This window comes from Bos mutus, chromosome 26 (assembly GCF_027580195.1).
Source record: "Bos mutus isolate GX-2022 chromosome 26, NWIPB_WYAK_1.1, whole genome shotgun sequence".
NCBI lineage: Eukaryota > Metazoa > Chordata > Mammalia > Artiodactyla > Bovidae > Bos > Bos mutus.
This window is the reverse complement of record NC_091642.1, coordinates 34,468,898-34,489,429: the sequence shown is the minus strand read 5'-3', so window position 1 is coordinate 34,489,429 and position 20,532 is coordinate 34,468,898. Positions and strand designations below refer to the sequence as shown.

Genomic DNA, 20,532 nt, shown 5'->3' with positions numbered 1-20,532 from the left:
GATCCCCTGGAGAAGGAAATGGCAGCCCACTCCAGTACTCTTGCCTGGAGAATCTCACGGATGGAGGAGCCTGGTAGGCTACAGTCCACGGGGTCACAAAGAGTAGGGCAGAACTGAGCGACTTCATTTTAACTCAATTTTCAGTGGTTGTACAACATTTCAATCTATGGTTGCATCATAGTTGATTTAACTAATCTCGACTGAGCGACTCCACTTTCCACTTTATTGTTGGGACATCCCCCCACCCCATAATGTTTAATAAGTGGAATTGTTGGGTTAAAGTTTATGAACATTTTTAAGGCTTTTGATACATATTGAATGGAGAAGACAATGGCACCCCACTCCAGTATCCTTGCCTGGAAAATCCCATGGACGGCGGAGCCTGGTAGGCTGCAGTCCATGGGGTTGCTAAGAGTTGGACACGACTGAGCGACTTCACTTTATGGTATTGAACTCCCCCTTCACCAAAACCTTATATATTTCTTTTTCCCACTGCCACTTTGGAGCAGTCTCTCAGAGCTATCTGAGATGCTGCCTCTCCGGCTGCAGTCCTCATTTTGCCCCAAATAAAACTTAACTCACAACTCTAAAGTTGTAAATCTTTTTTTAGTTGACAGATCTCATATACTATAGTTTAAAAAGGTATGATAGATCACAATGAGACCATTTTACATCCATTATCCAGGATGGCTAAAATAAAAACAATAGCAAAAGGATGTGGAGCAGCTGGAAGCCTCATATACTGCTTGTGGCACAGCCACTCTGGAAAGTAGTGTGGCAGTTTCTCAGTAAATTAAACATAAAGTTGCCATATGGCCTCCTTCTACTCCTTCAGATAGGTCCTCTGTTTTCCTAAATGCTGTCCTCTGGTCATGAGTAGGTGAGGATCTGTTTAGCCAAAATAAGTAGGCTGCCTCAGAACTTCCCATGGGGAAAACTGAAATCTGATTCTTCTCCTTTCTTCACTTAGTCTCTATGGTTGAGAACTCCAAGCAATAGGAGACACAGGATAATAATGGGAAAGATGGAGCCTTTTTGAGAGCCTTCTCCTCTGCTAAATGCCATTTTGAAGGGAAAAAAGAAGTCGAATGGATATTTCCAGTCCATTCTGGGTTGGCCTCTTGGAGGCTCTGGCTTCTGGGTAATGTCCACAAAGGTCACCACAGTTTTCAAAGGTACTTCTGTTTTGGGCTGGGAATCCTGCAAGAAGAATGTCCATGACAGGTCAGTGCTTGGCACCCATTCAAACAGCCCTCCAATTTGAATGTTATTATTACTACCCTGAATAAAGACCCATAACAGACTGCTATGCAGTTCACTTTCTGAGACACAGGAAATTACTTACTTAGCAACAGTTGGACCAAAACTGTGAACACTTACACCTACCAAAAGACTAACTCCAGCTTCCCCTAGCTGGGGAGCTGGCCTGATAACAGAGAAGCCACTGCTCCTGTTACGCGTTTAGCAGCTCTACCTTATCATGTCCCAAATGGCTCCAGGCTCTGAAACAGTATACATGTACTAGTGTATGTAGTAGCAGCAATTTTCTTCCTTCTTCAGTTGCAAGAAGAAACATGAAACTTCATGGAAAAGGCAAAGAACTTCAGCAATGTAGATTTAAAAAAAAAAAATCAAGATTCACAGAATCTCAGGGTTAGAAAGGATCCTCCTAATCACCCACCAATTCACGTCAAATGAAAACGATGCTCCCAAGAAAAGGGACCTTGTCAAGCTGACTCATGTAGCTTTGGGTAGATATGGTTGCAGCCTGATGACTAGAATCATGTTTGTCTAAACTGAATTAATTCCCTTTGTTCCAACTCTGTTCACCAGGCAAACTTTTGATTATAATTTGACAGTAAGTAACTATCTTGTTTCTGTCTTCACTCTGATGCCACATGTTATCTCGGCTTTGGCCTTTGGCAGCAGTAAATGTCAGGTTCTAGGAACATAATTTTGCTTGGTATAACCCTTCTATTGATATTTTAAAAATGAATGTGGGGCCAGTGCTGTGATAATTTTGCATGTCATACTAACTCTCTGGACTTTTTTTTTTAAACAGTGATGTTCATGCAGGGCTTGGTATACAATTAATGTAACTTCTGTGGCTGTGAAAGCCCCACATGCATTCTAAGTACAGCCAGCTTAGGCTGAAGATGCCAGGGTTCCCTGATTCCAGCCAAGACTGGCTGAGACTAACCAGATTAAAAAAAACGGGGAGGAGTTTATTACTGAAGAATAAGCAATAACCTTTCTTTAGACTGTAACTTACAAAAGGATTTCCTGTTCGGACTTTAATTTTTCCCTAGGAACTTCATAATGGGGAGAGGATGTATTCAATTTTTGGAGCAAATCTTTTGCAGTTGACATTACTGAAATATGTTAATACTGTTATTTAACCTCACTGCAGAATGCCTGATGAGCTATATAAGCTGGGATGGCTAGAAATACTTTAGGATGGAAAATAGAATAGAGAATGGATTTTCAGCCTTGTGTTCAGTGTTACCTAAGAGTTGATTTAATTAATGTGTTGTTCTGACTCATTTCAGAGCCTTTGGGGGAGGGCAAGTTTTAAACTGCCCACAAGCAGGAGGAATTGTGGTTAAAACTGGGGTACTGAACTCATAATGGAAGAGTGCAGTTGTACATTAGGAAGCTCCCTGCTGCACACTCAAGTCATAACCACCTGCCTAGCGTTTATTAGTGATAAAGCTGGAATTGTGATCTCCATCTGACTCTTTTTAATTGGTTTCAAACTCAGGTAGGGAAAAGTGTCATTAGCTCTGCAAACTCCCAAATCAGGGAACTTTTGGTCATTCTATGAACTTGAGGTCATTCTATACTGAGAACAGACCTTTAAGATAGCTATGAGCCCAAGAAAGCAACTTTTAGTTTCATGTATGAAAGTGAAAGTTGCTCAGTCATGTCTGACTCTTGCAACCCCATGGACTGTCCACGGCATTCTCTAGGCCAGAATACAGGAGTGGGTAGTCTTTCCCTTCTCCAGGGGATCTTCCCAACCCAGGGATCGAACCCAGGTCTCCTGCATTGCAGGTGGATTCTTTACCAGCTGAGCCACAAGGGAAGCCCAAGAATACTGAAGTGGGTAGCCTGTCCCTTTTCCAGTGGATCTTCCCTACCCAGGAATCAAACTGGTGGATTCTTTACCAACTGAGCTATCAGGGAAGCCATCCACTTGAATATATATTTAAGTCTACAGTGGTGTTTCACAGCTGGGAAATCCTGCATGTTTTTTGTAAAAGTTCTTTGAATTGGGTTGTTTTTTTCAGATTCACTGAGGATATAGGCTCATCAAGAGCTACTACTAGACTTGATTTTAGGATGGCAATGTAAAGGCATGTCTTCTTTCTATATATCCTAAAACCACTCTAATAAGAAACAAATACAAAACTCCATCTTCATTGAAATGGAGAGAGAACATAATACATGAATACAGAAAATAGATGGAAGCAAGGTTTCACAGAGGGTTAGAAGGCCAAACCTAAAAGCCTTCAGAAACTAGAAGAGGATCTCTGTAGAACCCTGACTCAGTAATAGGAGATAACAGGGAGGTAGGGATGAGGCAGGGACAGAACATGGTTACTGAGTGATATCCTCCTCAATGAAATCAGACAACCACCCTTTCCCTGTTTCAACGAGAGACTGGAAAATTTAAACCAGAGAAATTCTGGATTTCAAGGTATATAGAAAGGACAGAGTGAAGTATGGAACCCAAAATAGGGAAATTACTCTGCATAATGAAATACCTTGCCCCAGTCTGGCTTCAAAGTGCTGAGAGATGCTCTTACCACATACCCTTTAGTTAGGAGCCAGCAGGGTTGTTTTGTTGTTTTTTTTTTTCTTTAGAAAAGTAATAGTCCCAACAAAAAGACAAAAAGCTACTGACATCTGGCAGTCCTATAATCTTGTAAAGGCCCAATTAGTACAAAAACATAAACAGCAGAGTACCATGTAATAAACTGTATTTACTTAATGGGTTTGTTGCGATAATTCAATACTTATTTAAAAAATACTTATAAAAGATATTACCAGTGCCTGTCATATAGTAAATGTTCAATAGATGTTTTTCTATTATTATTATCAGACAAGAAGATGTAAGTCTACACAATGTTTTGCTTAAATTCTTCTTTATTTTGTAGTTTGTTCTTGGGAACATTCCAAAAATGTTGCTATTTTACTTTTTGTAGTGAGAGGAATTTAAAGTGTTTCTAAAGCTACATTTATACAATGAAAAGTCATTTTGACAGTTCAGTTCAAACTTCAGACAGCCTTCACTTCAAGGTGTAGAAACATAAATATCCTACCAGGCTAAGCAGATAACCTAAATGAGAGAAGTGGGGCAGGTAAGGGTGGGTAGCTGCAGGCTGTGTGAAGGAGGTATTTTATTAGTGGCAATCACCATTCAGTATGGCTTCCCTGATAGCTCAGTTGGTAAAGAATCTACCTGCAATGCAGGGGCCCCTGGTTCGATTCCTGGGTTAGGAAGATCCACTGGAGAAGGGATAGGTTACCCACTCCAATATTCTTGCTTCCCTTGTGGCTCAGCTGGTAAAGCATCTGCCTGCAATGTGGGAGACCTGGGTTCGATCCCTGGGTTGGGAAGATCTCCAGGAGAAGGGAAAGGCTACTCTCTCTAGTATTCTGGCCTGGAGAATTCCATGGATTGTATAGTCCATGGTGTTGCAAAGAGTCAGACACAACTGAGTAACCTTCACTTTCACCAATTGGTGGTAGATTTTATGCCATGAAGGAGTGTAGGATCTCTTATCACCAGATTTTCAAGACAAGTCAGAGATCTGGATGTCAAGGTAAAATTTCTTGATTTTTAAATGCTGACACAAATTTTAAAAAACAAAATGCTTTGCAAATCAAACAAGTCCACAGGCTAAACAGGCTACAGGCTGCTTGTCTGCTACTCAGCTTTAGTTTTATGCCATCATTCAGACACACTATGCTGACTGACACAGCCTGGGTGAGACCACTGTCAACTACAAACTTTCAAAGGATGGCCCATGGGGTAAGGAGAAGAACTGCAGAAGATATACCTTCAGCAAAATGTCTCCTTAATTAGCTCCTCCTTTTATTACTTTAGACACTTTGGAACATGTATACTAGTTTTCTTTGAATAGGCTCTTGCCTAATGAGAAAAAATTGCACAGGAAGTCCTGAGAGACAGGCCTGTGTGGATAAAGGGAAGTGATTTAAAATTAAGGACAAATAATCAGTATAAACATATAAAGAAAAAATGAGTACTTATGTGACTTCAGGAGAAAATTTCCATTCAAGACTGCAGTAAAAAAATTTCAATACAGATGATAAAACTGTCTATTATAGAATTATTTGCATTTGCTATTGGAAGGACTGATGCTGAGGCTGAAACTCCAATACTTTGGCCACCTCATGAGAAGAGTTGACTCATTGGAAAAGACCCTGATGCTGGGAGGGATTGGGGGCAGGAGGAGAAGGGGACGACAGAGGATGAGATGGCTGGCTTCGATGCACATGAGTTTGGGTGAACTCCGGGAGTTGGTGATAGACAGGGAGGCCTGGCATGCTGTGATTCATGGGGTTGCAAAGAGTCGGACACGACTGAGCGACTGAACTGAACTGAACTTTTTGTGATATGACACTATTGAGTCATAACTCCTTTTACTTTTACAAGGGCATAGTATCTTTCATGGAAGCGAGCTTCTGAAGTGAACATTTTTGTATAGTCAAAATTACCTTTGCAAATCATTTAAATCACACTAAGTAAGGGCACATGATTTGGCATATCCCAAATCACCCCTCAGTATTAATAAATTCAACAGAGTTAATTTTTGCTCCATCACTAGAATAGAAATTGTGTCTTCAGTTATACACAAATAAAGCACAACTGAAATTCTCAGCTGTTAACCACTTAGGACAGTTAGATGTGAATGACTGTAAGTGTGATTTTGTAGAGGGGACAGACTAACCTGAAAAGCTGCTGCTAAGTCACTTCAGTCGTGTCTGATTCTGTGCAACCCGGTAGGTGGCAGCCCACCAGGCTCCCCTGTCCCCAGGATTCTCCAGGCAAGAACACTGGAGTGGGTTGTCACTTCCTTCTCCAATGCATGAAAGTGAAAAGTGAAAGTGAAGTCGCTCAGTCTTGTCCAACTCTTGGCAACCCCATGGATTGCAGCCCACCAGGCTCCTCCGCCCATGGGATTTTCCAGGCAAGAGTACTGGAGTAGGTTGCCATTGCCTTCTCCAACCTGAAAAGCTAACCTCTATTAAATACTAGAAAAATACAATGATTAAAAATACCTGGAAAAGACAGAGGCACTGGGTAGCTTCAATGCCTAAGAGAACCAGAGATTCAGGAAAATAAAAAGAACAATCCTGTAGGTATATTCCCAAACTACACAGGTATTCATGAATAAAGATACAGTTCATAAATATAAAACAATAGATTCAGTGCCATATCTGTAACAGGTTAAATGAATCTTACAGAAAGAGTTCTGTTTTATTCAGTAAGCCAACACAGAAAGAATGGAATGTTCGTATTAATACAGTTTCTGGTAACGAGTTTGAACACATTTATAGGCATAAAGAGCTAAGGTGCTCAACTTGTGTGAGGGAAGAGCTAAAGGTATTTTACTTCTGACTTAAATGTAGTCTCTAGTTTCTTTCTTTTCTGGGAGGTAAAATCAATGACTTACAGGTAACAATTTCAATTAGTTTTAATTTCCATTAAAAAATAATAATCTGGCATATCAGTTCATACATGAAGTTCACCAGGACCTAATCATTTTATTTTTGAACTTCCCATAGCTGTAGGCAGTTGATAAAACTGTCCTATGGCACATCTTAAACAGCAGGTATATGTTTACTACATATTAAAATTATTTATTTTAATGGAGTGCAATCAGCCAAGAATTGATGATTACAAACTAGCCACAGTAGTAACTTTAACAGCAACCAATTGGCCAGAGACTAACAAATGTGTGACTGTCACTGAATACATAGAATGTCATAGAATATCTTTTCTGTGGTTGAATCAAACTGTATAGTAATTATAGTATGATAATTTAAAACAAAGTAACCTATACTGTAGTCATGAAATTTAAAAAAACACAGGGAAAAAATATAGACTGAATTTACCATGAAAACATGTTAATTTCAGTAACCAGTTAGGGAGGATCTACTTGAAAGTTAATTGTTTCAGCTCATTCTGACCAAACATTAGAATTTTGGCTGGTAGCATAAACTGACTTTCAGGAAGTTAAAAAATTAACTGGTCATCAAATGACTGATATAATAATCTAGGCTTTGCAAGGCTTACCTGTATGGACTGGAGTTGGTATAGAAATCGGGCTCCTGACACATGAGCTTGTGGGTTGGACTGGAGGCCTATGTATGCCCACAGTATCTGGATCTCCAGGGAAACTGGTATGACACAGCAGGAAGTACAGTGCATAGCCTGCAGGAGAGTAAAGAAGCACTTGATGGGTAATTGCTGATGGTTGCCTGTAGTTATTAATATTTATCATGCATTAAGTAGCTGTTGTTTCTTAAACATTACACAATAACAGAGAAGACAATGTGGCTTAGGGAAAGGACACAGAAGTTCATAAGAGGTCGTATTATTGTTCAGTTCAGTTGCTCAGTCATGTCTGACTCTTTGCCACATCATGGACTGTAGTACAACAGGCCTCCCTGTCCATCACCATCTCCTGGAGCTTGCTCAAATTCATGTCCATCAGGTAGGTGATACCATCAAACCATCTCATCCTCTGTTGTCCCCTTCTCCTCCCACCTTCAATCTTTCCCAGCATCAGGGTCTTTTCCAATGAGTCAGTTCTTTGCATTAGGTGGCCAAAGTATTGGGAGTTTCAGCTTCAGCATCAGTCCTTCCAGTGAATATTCAGGACTGATTTCCAACCAGGATGGACTGGTTGGATCTCCTTGTAGTCCAAGGGACTCTCAAGAGTCTTCCCCAACACCACACTTCAAAAACATCAATTCTTCAGCACTCAGCTTTCTCTATGGTCCAGCTCTCATATCCATACATGACTACTGGAAAAACCATAGCTTTGACTAGACAGACCTTTGTTGATAAAGTAATGTCTCTGCTTTTTAATATGCTCTTTAGGTTGGTCATAGCTTTTCTTCCAAGGAGCAAGTGTCTTAATTTCATGGCTACAGTCACCATCTGCAGTGATTTTGGTGCCCAAAAAATAAAGTCTCTCACTGTTTCCATTGTTTCATCATCTATTTACCATGAAGTGATGGGACCAGATGCCATGATCTTAGTTTTTTGAATATTGAGTTTTAAGCCAGCTTTTTCACTCTCCTTTTTCACTTTCATCAAAAGGCTCTTTAGTTCTTCTTCGCTTTCTGCCAAAAGGGTGGTGTCATCTGCATATCCGAGGTTATTATTGTCCATGATCTTAAAAAAGATAATATTCTAAAATGGAAAAACTAAAATAGAAAATAAAATGGAAATACTAACATAGAGATAAATAAAACATAAATAAGCCCATGTACAAGGGTTATAAGAAGTGCCCAGTGAGTGGTGGAGTCACTATTGTGGAATGCCAGAAGCAGCAGCCATTTCTGGTTGAGGATGGCTTCATAGAACTGGGATGAGTAATGTGTGATGGAGGAAATGGTGTTTAAAGGAAAATTTAGGTAGAGAGATGGCACATAAATGGTATGCAACTAGAATAGCACATGATGCCGTTGAGGGGCAGTTACTGATTAAGTACAGTTGTTACGGTCTCCTATGTGCCAGGCATGTGTGAGGCACTGGCCCCGAGCTGACCACTTGACTGAAGCAATGGATCTGAACGCACAAACAGTGGAAAGATTAAGGAAGGATGTTTCAGGGTTAGATTATGAAGCCCAACTAAGCAGTCTGACTCCAGGACAATTAATTCTAAGATGCAGGAAGGACTGGTGGAAGTGAGGACATAAATCAGGAAGTTATGATAACTTAGCAAAACAAACTATCCTCAAATATGCCTTGCTTTTCTGACTTCACACTTTTTATTTATAGTAAGACTTGGCACCCCACTCCAGTACTCTTGCCTGGAAAATCCCATGGACGGAGGGGCCTGGTGGGCTGCAGTCCATGGGGTCGCGAAGAGTCGGGCATGACTGAGTGACTTCACTTTCACTTTTCACTTTCCTGCATTGGAGAAGGAAATGGTAACCCACTCCAGTGTTCTTGCCTGGAGAATCCCAGGGACAGGGGAGCCTGGTGGGCTGCCGTCTGTGGGGTCACACAGTCGGACACGACTGAAGCGACTTAGCAGCAGCAGCAGCAGACATAGGCAATAACATGTCTAAACTAGGAACAGGGGAAGACAGACCATGTTTACATTCAATTTATTCAGGAACTGTCAAACTCTTCAAATTGGCTCTACTATTTTGTAGTCCCACCAGCAATGTCTGAGGGTTCCAATTTCTCCACATTGCTGCCAACTCTTGTTTTTATCCATTTTTAAAATTATAGCCATCCCAGTGGGTATAAATTGGTATGTCCTTGTGGTTTTGCATTTCCTTAATGGCTAATGATATTGACTAACTAATGACCTTTTCATGTGTTTGTTCCAAATATTTTAGAACACTTTCCCTTTCATTTTTTCTATCTATATTAGGAAAATTTTTCCATGTTATCAAATATTCTACAAAAATGTGATTTAAAAATGTAAATAGTAGGTTTAAGAATCATAAAGAGTAAATTCCGCTATAATCTCAGTCCTCGTCACTAACCATTTCTTAATACTCAGCTATGTATCACCCCAAACCACGCTCCCTAGGTATGGCTTTATGAGGTTTAAGAAAACTTAATTTGACTACAGTTGTCCAAAGACTGGATCAAATGACTGATACAATAATCTAGGCTTTGCCTAATTATCTAGGCCTAATTATCTATTTGCCTAATAATCTAGGCTTTGCCTAATGTTCTGCCTAAATAAATTAATTTATGGTTTATCCATATAATGGAATAAAATGTACTTGGATCAAGTACATGTATCTACATGCATCTACGTATCCCCCAAGTCTCACTAAAAGGAAAGAAGTATACAGGAATAAAGTCATAATAGTGCTGAGAAAGGGAAAGGGGGCACTTTAAAAATAAAATCTAAGAGGAAAGGCCTTTCAAAGTCTGAACCAAAATTCAAGAGTTGAAAAAAAGACTGATAAATCTCACAATATAAAAATCAATTTCTGTATGGCATAAAAACCATAAACAAAGTCAAAAGACAAATGACAAACTGAGAAATAATGTCTATAAATCAGATAACAGAAAAGAGACAATTTCTCACATACTCAAAGATTTTCTACAAGTCATATGGCTAGTAATTCAATAAAAATGGGCAAGAGATATAAACAAATCATAGTGAAGAAAATAAGAATTATTCAACTGTATGTCAAGATACTCAACCTTACTCATAGTAGGAGAAAAAGAAAACTACATTGGGATACTATTTTTCACTTATCAGATAAGCAAAGATTAAAAGCTTGATAACCTAGTATTGAGGGTATGGGTAATAAGCCATCCCATAGATGGATGGTGGGGCTTGTAAATAGGTACAACCTGTATGGGAAATAAATTTGCAATATTTATTAAAAATTTAGATGCATATACCTTTGGATCTAGCAATTCTACTTCTAAGATTTTTCATATAGGCTTATTTTCACATGTACAAAATTGTGCCTGAACCAGGTTATAAAATGCCACACTGTGTATAACAGCAAAAGGCTGAAAACAACCTGAATGTTCTGCCTAAATAATTTATGGTTTATCCATATAATGGAATAAAATGCAACTATACCATGCAAAGGATGAGGAAGCTTATTATATACTGATATGGAACAAACTCTCAAGATCAAGAGAAAAAAGCAAAGTGCAGAGCAGTATTTATGATCTTATATCATTTGGATTAAAAAAATATGAGTATTTACTTGTGTAAGCATGTAATATCTCTGGAAGGAAAGAAAGTAATAACTCAGCCTCTGTGGAAGGGAAGCGCTGTCTGAGAAAGAGTTTCATTTTTGTACTTTTGGAATTTTGAGCCAAGCGTATGTATTACTTACACAAGAAATAAAAAGCTTAAGTGAAAGGAAATAAAGATACAGTTGATTAAAGCCAGGAGGGACAGTGAAAGTGAAAGTCACTCAGTCCTGTCTGACTCTTTGTGACCTAATGGGCTATACAGTCTATGGAATTCTCCAGGCTAGAGGGGGCAAAAGAGGAAGTAGATTTCTTTCTTTTACTCTGACACACAGATTTCGCTATTTCACTTAGACTGGAATCAAGAGGTACACCGGCTAAGCACTGATGTCGTGGCCACCAGAAAGAATAAAAACAGAAAAGAGCTGAATGAGATTTCGTCAGGGGTAGTGGGTATTGAGGTTTTTATTTTTTCTTAATACTATTCTCTAAACCTTCTACCTTGAGATTTTTCTCTAAGTAAGGAAAGTTATATATATATACCTGACCTGAAATGATGACTTCAGATGGCCATGATTTCTTACAGTCTTTCTTTTAGGACAACCACATTATCTTTCTTCTGTGACAACCAAACCAACTATGGAAACAGGTCTGGTTTTAATCTTAATAAATAAAGGAGGAAAGTAAGCTTTTGTCAGAATGTGTATTTCTTTCCTTACTGAAACACTGTAGTTCCTGCTGAGGATCCGGGTCCACTCTCCCTTCTGGGCTGGGTCAGCATTTCCAAAGATGGCAATGTGCTCTGGTCTGGGACTTCCATGGAGAGCCTGATAAAGCTCCTGCTGCAAGTGGCTGCAGTCCACCCTTTTCAGCCTGAAATGAAACAGCACGGAGTCGAGTCCAGTGCTAACATCAAAATGTAATTCATTCAAACATCAGAAATAATACCAAAAATAAATTGTGGGAAACAATCCTTCACAGGTATAAAAGACTCAAAAAAAAAAAAAAAAAAAAAAAAACAACCCCTCTTAGCAATATTATTTAAAGACTATTCCTAACATTCTCTGAACTCTAATTCAAAATATAAAAATTGCCACATCACATATTCCCTACAGGTAGAGACAAATTTGTTAAAAATGATGTGGAAGCAAAGTATTACCTGAGATTGCATCCAGATATTGCATTCACTCCAAATTGTACTTCGTGTCTCTTAATAGAGCAAGTTCCATCACCCTGGCTCTGTAAGAGGGTCATCTGAGGTGGAAAGTGATGGTCAAGGAGATCATAAAAGCAAAAGTAGGCCGATTGGAAAATGTATGCTTAATATTTGCTTAACACTATTGGTACTTTACTAATATCATGATATTATTCAAGTAACATTTTTGCTTCCCTCTGGCAATGAAAACAGAGAATTATTGTTTTTCCAAAAATGACCATATACCTTAAATATCTCATTAAAATAAACACAATTCAGTCAGGATCCTCACCTTCAGCCAGTCTAATATAAGTTCGAAAGCCTTTGATACCATCTGCGTTTGAGAACATAATATATTAATAGTTCGGTAAAGGAAGTCCTTGGGGATTCCCTAGTGGCTCAGTGGTAAAGAATCTGCCTGCCAATGCAGGAGACATGGGTTTGATCCCTGGGTCAGAAAAATCCCCGGGAGAAGAAAATAGCAACCCACTCAAGTATTCTTGCCTGGAAAATCCCATGGACAGAGAGAAGAGCCTGGCAGGCTATAGTCCATGGGGTCTCAAGAGTCAGATACAGCAACGAAACAACAACAAAGGAAATCCTCACTACCTAAAAAATGGGGAATCACAGAATCGGAAAATCCAAAAGATCAGTAACTAAAGCTTTTGTCATTAGGCTGTAGTAGGCCACCCAGATACCCAAAAAGGATACTGAGTGTCTCATATCACCAGTTAGAACCAGGAGTGGCTTTCCGACAATATAGCCAGGATTCCCACTTCTAGACCCAGTAAGAGAAGCAGCTGTGCTCTGTTGGAAAGCCTGCAGAAAGAGTGAAGGAAAGTCAGTATGGAGAAAGTCAAGCTCACTCACTTTTCCGGTGTGGCCTCATGCCCTTCCTTAAGGCAATGCTGCAGGTTAGCTGCACTGAACAATCTGGCTTCCTTCCACAGTGTAGCATTTTGCAAAAATTGCTCCTCCAGCATCTTTTACTTTTTTCAATTCACTAAAATAAATCCTTATTCATATCCATCTGAACACTCCTTCTACCAAGGATTGCAACTAAAGATCTATCAAAGATCTCTCAATCCTGTTTTCCAAAATTACTATATTAACTCAGGGCTATGTTCAGTGTAGCTAGAATCAGAGGAGTTTAAATGTAATTTAGAACTATATTTTAATTAACTATAGATGTTCCACAGATGAATACTCTGAGTGACATGGGATTTAGTGAATCACTTGAGGGTAGAGTTGAGAAGAAACTGGACTCTGCTATGTTCAAAAGGAAAGAAAGTAGAAGAAAGTCAAAAGGTGGTGATCAAGACTAGAAACTTAAGCCGGACATGAATAAAATGCTGAATGTCCAGAAACATGAAAAAAGCTAGTTAAAGAATTTGTGTGGGATGTTAGCTAAGTTTATGATTCAAAATGACGATTTAAAAAAAGTGTTTGGCTTTGTGCGTGAAGTCCTGCTTTGCTGGGGGAATATGTTAATGAATAAACCTTGCTGAATCCTTATCACTCGAAGTTAAATTACAGAATATTAAATGTTGAGACTTCGGTTGACAGACTGAACTAGGCCTTCATATTCTTATTCTATCTTACATGTATTATAGAAGCAGGGGAACTATTTCTAACCCGATATTTCTTTCTTCTTGGTCCCCTGTAAGAGAAGAACCCTAACCCTGAAGTGAATGATGAAATCTTGCTGTAATGAAGTGCCTGGCTCAACAGTTAGGTTCGTTTGTCCAAAACTGACGGAGACTTTCTGGATTCCAAAAGTCCCATTGGTCTCTATCTCATAGACGACCTGAAATACAAAAGTAGAATCAATTAATAAAAAATATTTTGTGGGCCAATTATGTTTAGGACAGATTTCTTCTTTTTAAGGGTTTTCCTATAACTGAATAAGTCAGAATGGTGACTATACTTAACAATACTGCATTGTGTATTTGCAAATTGCTAAGAGAGCAGATTTTAAAAGTCTTCATCACAAGAAAAAAATTGTAACTATGTGTGGTGATGAATGCTAACTTATTGTGGTAATTGTTTCACAGTATATACATGTATCAAATCATTATGCTGTACACCTAAAACTAATATAATTTATATATCAATTATATCTAAATTTAAATAATAACTGGATAAGGGAGACTACAAGTGTTATCTTAAAAATGCCAAATACAAATACTATGAAAAGATAAAAGTTGACTTCATATTATATCTATACATGAAAAAAGAAATTGAATAGAGCTCTTTGAAAGCATTCATGGGAGAGGTGAATTTATGATAAGAATTGAAAGGGACGAAACATAAATTTTGATTGCATGCAGAGAAAGTGAGTAGGAGCACAGGCAGAAGTGAACATGGAATGGAAATCTGGTTTACTTCGCTTTCACCATGTCTGAGGATGAGTTAAGATAGTAGCTGGAGATGGAAGTCATAAAAAGGTAAAGGTAACCTTAGATTTCTGAGCATAGGTTTTAAAATGATGCTTTCCAATAATTCTTACTTTTGTTTGTTGCTTAGAACAGAGAGAATAGAGGAAAAGAAGTTGACAAGTCTATTTCAGACTTTCAGGTGATACTGATTTTGTCAACAAAAGAAAGTGTGGTCAGTAAAAACTAAACAGACTGCACATGAGCAAAGAAAGAAGAATGATAAATAATCTTAATATTCTGGACACGAAATGACAGAGGACAGTAACGATGGCAACGACTGAAACACGCTGGGAGGTAGGTGATGGGCTCAGCTTTTGGCATGTTAAATTTCAGATAATGCACAAAAATTCACGTGGGGTTGGTCTGGTACTTAATGGAAGATGAAGCACCTCTGGTAATGCTGATCAACATACATTAGTCCCGAATCTGATGTCAGCACTCCTACCTGGGCAACAACATTCTGACACGTGTTTCCAGCCAACACAGGAGAGCCAGCCTGTGAGACAGGTGTTACAGGCACCTGGAGCTGGAACGGGAAAGAGGCAGAAGAAAGCATTTCCTCTTCTAGCTTATATATTATGCTGAAATGAGTATTTTTCCTTTCTGACAATCACCTTCCTTTCTCCTTCCACTGCCAGTCTACCACTTCAGGTCAAAAGTCATTGTTATTCAACACTTCCCAAATGTATTTTGGGGAACATTACTTGTATTAGATATAAAACAAAGGCTCCTCGGTCAAATAAGTTTTAGAAATACTGTATCTGACACATCCCTCTTAGAGATTGAGAAGGCTTTCTAGTGTATTAAAAACTTTAAGAACTCCATCCTAAATATAAGGTTTAACTTTATTTAATCCAAAGTTTCTCAAACTTAGCTAATACTTATGAACTATTCATATGATACTTATTAACACACAGACAGTTTTAGACTCATTCTTGAACAGCTTGATACATCACACATAATTCTCTTTTACCATTACAATCTAGAGTGAAACTGCCTCAGATGCAACGGAATCAAATATTCTCTTTTTCTTTTTCCTGATAAAAAGCATCATACCTCCATGTTCTGCAGATCACTCATACCTCTTGGAACCTGGTATAAGAGAACAGCAAGGACATGAGTGTGCATGTATCTTACATAAAATCTCCAGGAGCTTGTGGTTTCACATTTGTGGGAGGAAAAAAAAAAATCAACTCTTTTTTTCTACCTGATTCTTCCTTACACTAAAATGCCAGGAGCAGATTGAGGGGAGGCTAGATGGACTGCGATGCCCACCTCCTCTGAGCAGAGCTCTAACAAACAGCAAAAGCAGGAACTTCTGGTGAAACAGTGATGTCCCCCTCTCCTACCTCCCCTAGCGAATTCCATTAGCTGGGAGGGTGAGAATCTTTCATCCTGGCTACCTAACCCTACTTCTTTCATCTTTCTTCAGATGATAGGGCTTCTTGGCCTTCTGCCTTTTATGTAGCTCTTAGAAGGCGATGGCACCCCACTCCAGTACTCTTGCCTAGAAAATCCCATGGACGGAGGAGCCCAGTAGGCTGCAGTCCATGGGGTCGCTCAGAGTCGGACAGGACTGAGCCACTTCACTTTCACTTTTCACCTTGATGCATTGGAGAAGGAAATGGCAACCCACTCCAGTATTCTTGCCTGGAGAATCCCAGGGACAGGGGAGCCTGGTGGGCTGCCGTCTACGGGGTCGCACAGAGTCGGACACAACTGAAGCGACTTAGCAGCAGTAGGCATTCTGACTTCCAGTTCAGTGCTTTCCCCACAACCCAAAAGTGGGAAGCATGGTGACTTTTAAGTCCACAGTGGTGACAGTGGGGAAAGAAGGGACACCCACCTTCAAGACTGTGAAGTTACAGTAAGAGGCAGCATTGAGGGCAGGATCCGAGGTACAGCTATCTGCCAGATTCTTGAAGAAACGAGCACAGGTTGTACTTTTACTCTCCAGGAAACCTTAGAATTAAGGTAGTGGTAAATAACAAAGCCTACTTTTAAGTTGAACGAAAAGGGTAGCCCTGGTGTTCTGGACTCACCTGCAGGATTGCTCTTAGCACAGAGCCCCCCAGCTCCAACTCCTGCAGGCTGCCTCAGCAAGCTTATTACAGACCACTTGGGGAAGTAAGTCAGAATGGGGTCGCCAGCCTAAACAAAGGAGAGCAGAAATTTATTCACAGTGAGACTGGACTGAACTCCACCAGAAAAGAATAAGAAACAAAAGTTAACTCAGTAGCTTGTTAAAGTGGACAATACTTCCCTCCAAGACAGCTGACAATGGCTTACCTAGGTAATGGCTAGGTAAAGGTAATGGCTTACCTTAACTTTGAGGTGGGCACCTCAAAGATACTAGGTCAGTTGTCAGTATGAGAGGAAAAACCAACCAAACAATCCCTCCCCTTCCCCAGGCTCACCCTGTAGAAAGATGGTGGTGATTGGGTTTGGGATGTTGAAGTGAATGATTCACCTCCAAACTCTGTAGCCAGGGCCTGGAAGTTGGTTGCATTGACCTTTTGGAGCTTCTGGAGATAGTTTAATCTTGCTAAAATTTTTTAAAAGAAAGGTGGGTTAGATAAAAGAAAATCGTTCATTTTTATGTATCTGGAATACCAAGAAACTAATCTTTAAAAATATTTTTTTTTTTCTTTTTTTTTTGCAACCCTACAGACTGTACCCTGCCAGGCTCCATGGGATTCTCCAGACAAGAACACTGGAGTGTTCTTATTCAGGCATAAGATATACACAGTGAAGTATGCAAGTGCACTAATCTTAAGCATAAACTCAAGAAGTTTTAAACATTTATACACTTTTTTTTATTACTACTCAGATTAAGTTATAGATTTTCTCCAGAAGTTTCCCAATCAATGTGCCATCTTCAGAGACAATAATGATTTTGATTTCTATCATCTTATAGTTTATTATTAAGATCTGAGACAAGAATATGACCAAAGAGTGCCAGTCAGTTCCAAGCCTCTGATGTCAGGAATATATAAGGTTAGCAGTCTGTGATGAAAATAGGAGTCTCGGTAATGTGCACATCTGTCCCATTCTAGGTGAGTCTCTAGAACCACAAAATGGTACTGTTTCCATAGGAATATGGCAGAGTTGGAGACAATATCTGATTTGTCCTCTCCAAGTCTTCCAGTTTCCTCTAAACTTCAACTGACTAGTCCTCATAATAAAGTTTCCATCTTTCAAATATATGGATTTGTCATCTTTTATTCTTTTCACATTATAATTTCTACATTCAAGTTTTTCAAATACCTACCCAAAGGGTATTTTGGTAACAATTTTGTAATTTATATTATAGCAATGTATAAATCTTTCTAAACATCTGCAGCCATCTTCTTATGGCACTTCAGAACCAGGAAAGAGATGCAGATAAAGGCCTCTGATATTGTCCCCTGCCCAGAGCATGGCTTGTGATGAACACCACTCTGCTTTACCGTCCAAGTTTTCTGCTAACTTGAACAAAGAATGTAGCAGACAATGGTCCATACTAGTTTCTTTCATTCTTCATAATTATGGTCATTTGAACAGATTCAAAAGGAAATCAAGATCTGCCTCCCCAAAAGCTAATGAAGATGCCATATTACATAAGCCTGACCTTTATCCTCTGTGATCATAGGGTCCTAATCATTTGACTTTTCAGCTTTCTGATGGAACAGGAAATGAAGAAAACTCTCAATTGTGGGGCCTTTCACACTACTCACTTTCTGTGTATCTCCTAGGTCTGAATTACTCAAAGTCCAGTGCACAGACTAGCAGCCCCAGCATAACCTGGAAGAGTGTCAGAAATTCAGAATCTTAAGACACACTCCAGACCTACTGAATCAGAACGTGCGTGTTAGCAAAAACATCTCCCAGGTGATGTGTGTACATATTAGAGATCGAAAAATCTTTGCTCTGTAACAGGTGATGCTAAAGTTCCTGGTCTGCAGACTATCATCTTCCATCTCTGATCTGAAATGTTCACATTTTGAAGCTTCCAGAAGCTGTTTAATATACTATTTCTTTCAGAACTCATACCCTGAAAACCACATGGAAGAAATACTTACCTCACTAAAAAAAAAAAAAAAATGTAGTTATATGTATCTTTACAAATGAAAGAACAAAAGTTAGAGTTAAGCTAAAAAAAAAGTTGAGATAGAAAATATCCATCTGGACATTTTTTCATGGCTTAACTGAGTAAGAGAAAGTTAACCTTTTGTCTCTCACTTCAGTGCAGGGATATTGGAGGTAGTGATGGTAAGCAGGAATCATGCACCTAAGGGGCATGGGTGAGGATAGCAATAGAATTTTTGCCTAAAATTTCCAACATCATATATGGAATATTACACATAACAGGGCTTAAAGGTATTTAGACTTAGACTGATACAATTTCAGGTGTGGAGGGAGGCTAGAGGTCCTGTGGCCCAATCCCATTGGGAAATTCTGATCCTGAGAGGTAAATGAGTTGCAAAAGGCCACAAAGCCATCTGACAGAGCCAGGAGTAGGTCAGAGATCTTCTGATTCCTGGTCTAGGGTTTTCCCCACTTGGTCAATGTTGTACAGTCTCTGACTAATAATGTCTGTTACTGATGGTCATTATCAGCAAATATTAAGCACTGTGGACAAATTCATGGTCCATCCTTTCTATGTGCTGACAATTTACCTGGAGAGACACAACATTCATATAAAATGACAGCAATGCAAAGTATTCTATATGTCTAAGGGACTGGCTCTCAGGTGTTGTTGGGGAAACAAAGTACAGAAACATTGGTCTGGAAACTGTGCAATATAGCATGGGAGGCAGGAGGGGATTAAAAGCAGGAAGCACCAATTTGGATGTTATTGCGATATCCCTTGAGCGTTTTCACAAGGCTGGAAGTAGAAGGTAATAGGAAATTTAGGAAGTACGGTGTAGCTGCAGCCTTATTTTATACCTTAATTTTTTTGGTCGCACCTCAAGACATGCAGGATCTTAATTTCCTCACCAGGGAACGAATCTGGGTCCGTGCATTGGAAGCACAGACTTTCTACCACTGAACCACCAGGGAAGTCCTGCAAACTTACTTTAAAATGGAGCATTTGCCTTGCTCCCTTTATCTTCTCACAACCTGAATGGCAGCAAGGCTCCTGATAACTGCTTCCAAATTCAAGTCCCCCAAACCCAAAACTGGTTGTTTTAGGAAACAAATATAGTTTTGCAGTTTATTTTCTAACAGTTAGATGAAACCAGGATAAGCTGACTTCAGAGTATAAGGGACATTTAAGTCTTTTATGTAAGAACATCATTTTTCTTCTTAGACAATAAATTTTAAAAAGATATGTCAAATGTATATCTTTAGAAATGTTATTGTTATCACCAGCAAATTTCTAAGTCTATTTAAAAACTTTAATACCAACCACTTTTCATGTTTATTACACTCTGCAGTTACTGAACACTTTCACATTTAGGATTAGTGATATTTCTCATTTTCCTGTTGAAGAAATAAGCCTGGAAATGCTAAGGGATTTGTCCAAGTGTGCATGTCTGCTAAGTTGCTTCAGTCATGTCCAACTCTTTGTGACCCTATGGACCATAGCCCTCCAGGCTCCTCTGTCAGTGGGATTCTCTAGGCAAGAATACTGGAGTGGGTTGCCGTGCCCTCCTCCATTGGATCTTCCTGACCCAGGGATCAAACCTGGGTCTCTTGCAGCTCCTGCATCACAGGCAGATTCTTTATTGCTGAGCCACCAGGAAAGCCCACCACGTCTGTGCAGCAGTAAGTAGATGGAGGGCTGAGACCCAAGTTGAATGTTCTTTCCCCTATGCTGTTGCCTCATGAAATAAAAACAAGGTTGATACAGACTCATTTGTCAAAGACATTCATTCAAATAGTATTTGTTGCCTCCTATGTCAGGCACTGGGAATTCAGTGAGTGTCTTCATAGAGGTTGTAGCAAGTCAGGGATATAGTTTATCT

The 20,532-nt window shown here is 39.3% G+C and overlaps 1 protein-coding gene across 4 annotated transcripts in view; it reads right to left on the bottom strand.

Moving 5' to 3' along the window:
- Nucleotides 1–587: 587 nt before the first annotated feature.
- TCTN3 (tectonic family member 3) overlaps nt 588–20,532 on the bottom strand; it is a 47,794-nt gene continuing 27,849 nt past the window's right edge. For all 4 annotated transcript variants that reach the window (XM_070364009.1, XM_070364008.1, XM_070364010.1 and 1 more), the window contains 11 exons: nt 16,999–17,126; nt 16,624–16,732; nt 16,428–16,543; nt 15,638–15,673; nt 15,027–15,107; nt 13,825–13,950; nt 12,855–12,962; nt 12,108–12,202; nt 11,668–11,821; nt 7,328–7,465; nt 588–1,200 (listed from right to left, as the gene is read on the bottom strand). In XM_070364009.1, the coding sequence (XP_070220110.1) occupies nt 967–1,200; nt 7,328–7,465; nt 11,668–11,821; nt 12,108–12,202; nt 12,855–12,962; nt 13,825–13,950; nt 15,027–15,107; nt 15,638–15,673; nt 16,428–16,543; nt 16,624–16,732; nt 16,999–17,126 (1,325 nt within the window). In that variant the 3' untranslated portion in view covers nt 588–966. The remainder of the gene's footprint in view (nt 1,201–7,327; nt 7,466–11,667; nt 11,822–12,107; nt 12,203–12,854; nt 12,963–13,824; nt 13,951–15,026; nt 15,108–15,637; nt 15,674–16,427; nt 16,544–16,623; nt 16,733–16,998; nt 17,127–20,532) is intronic.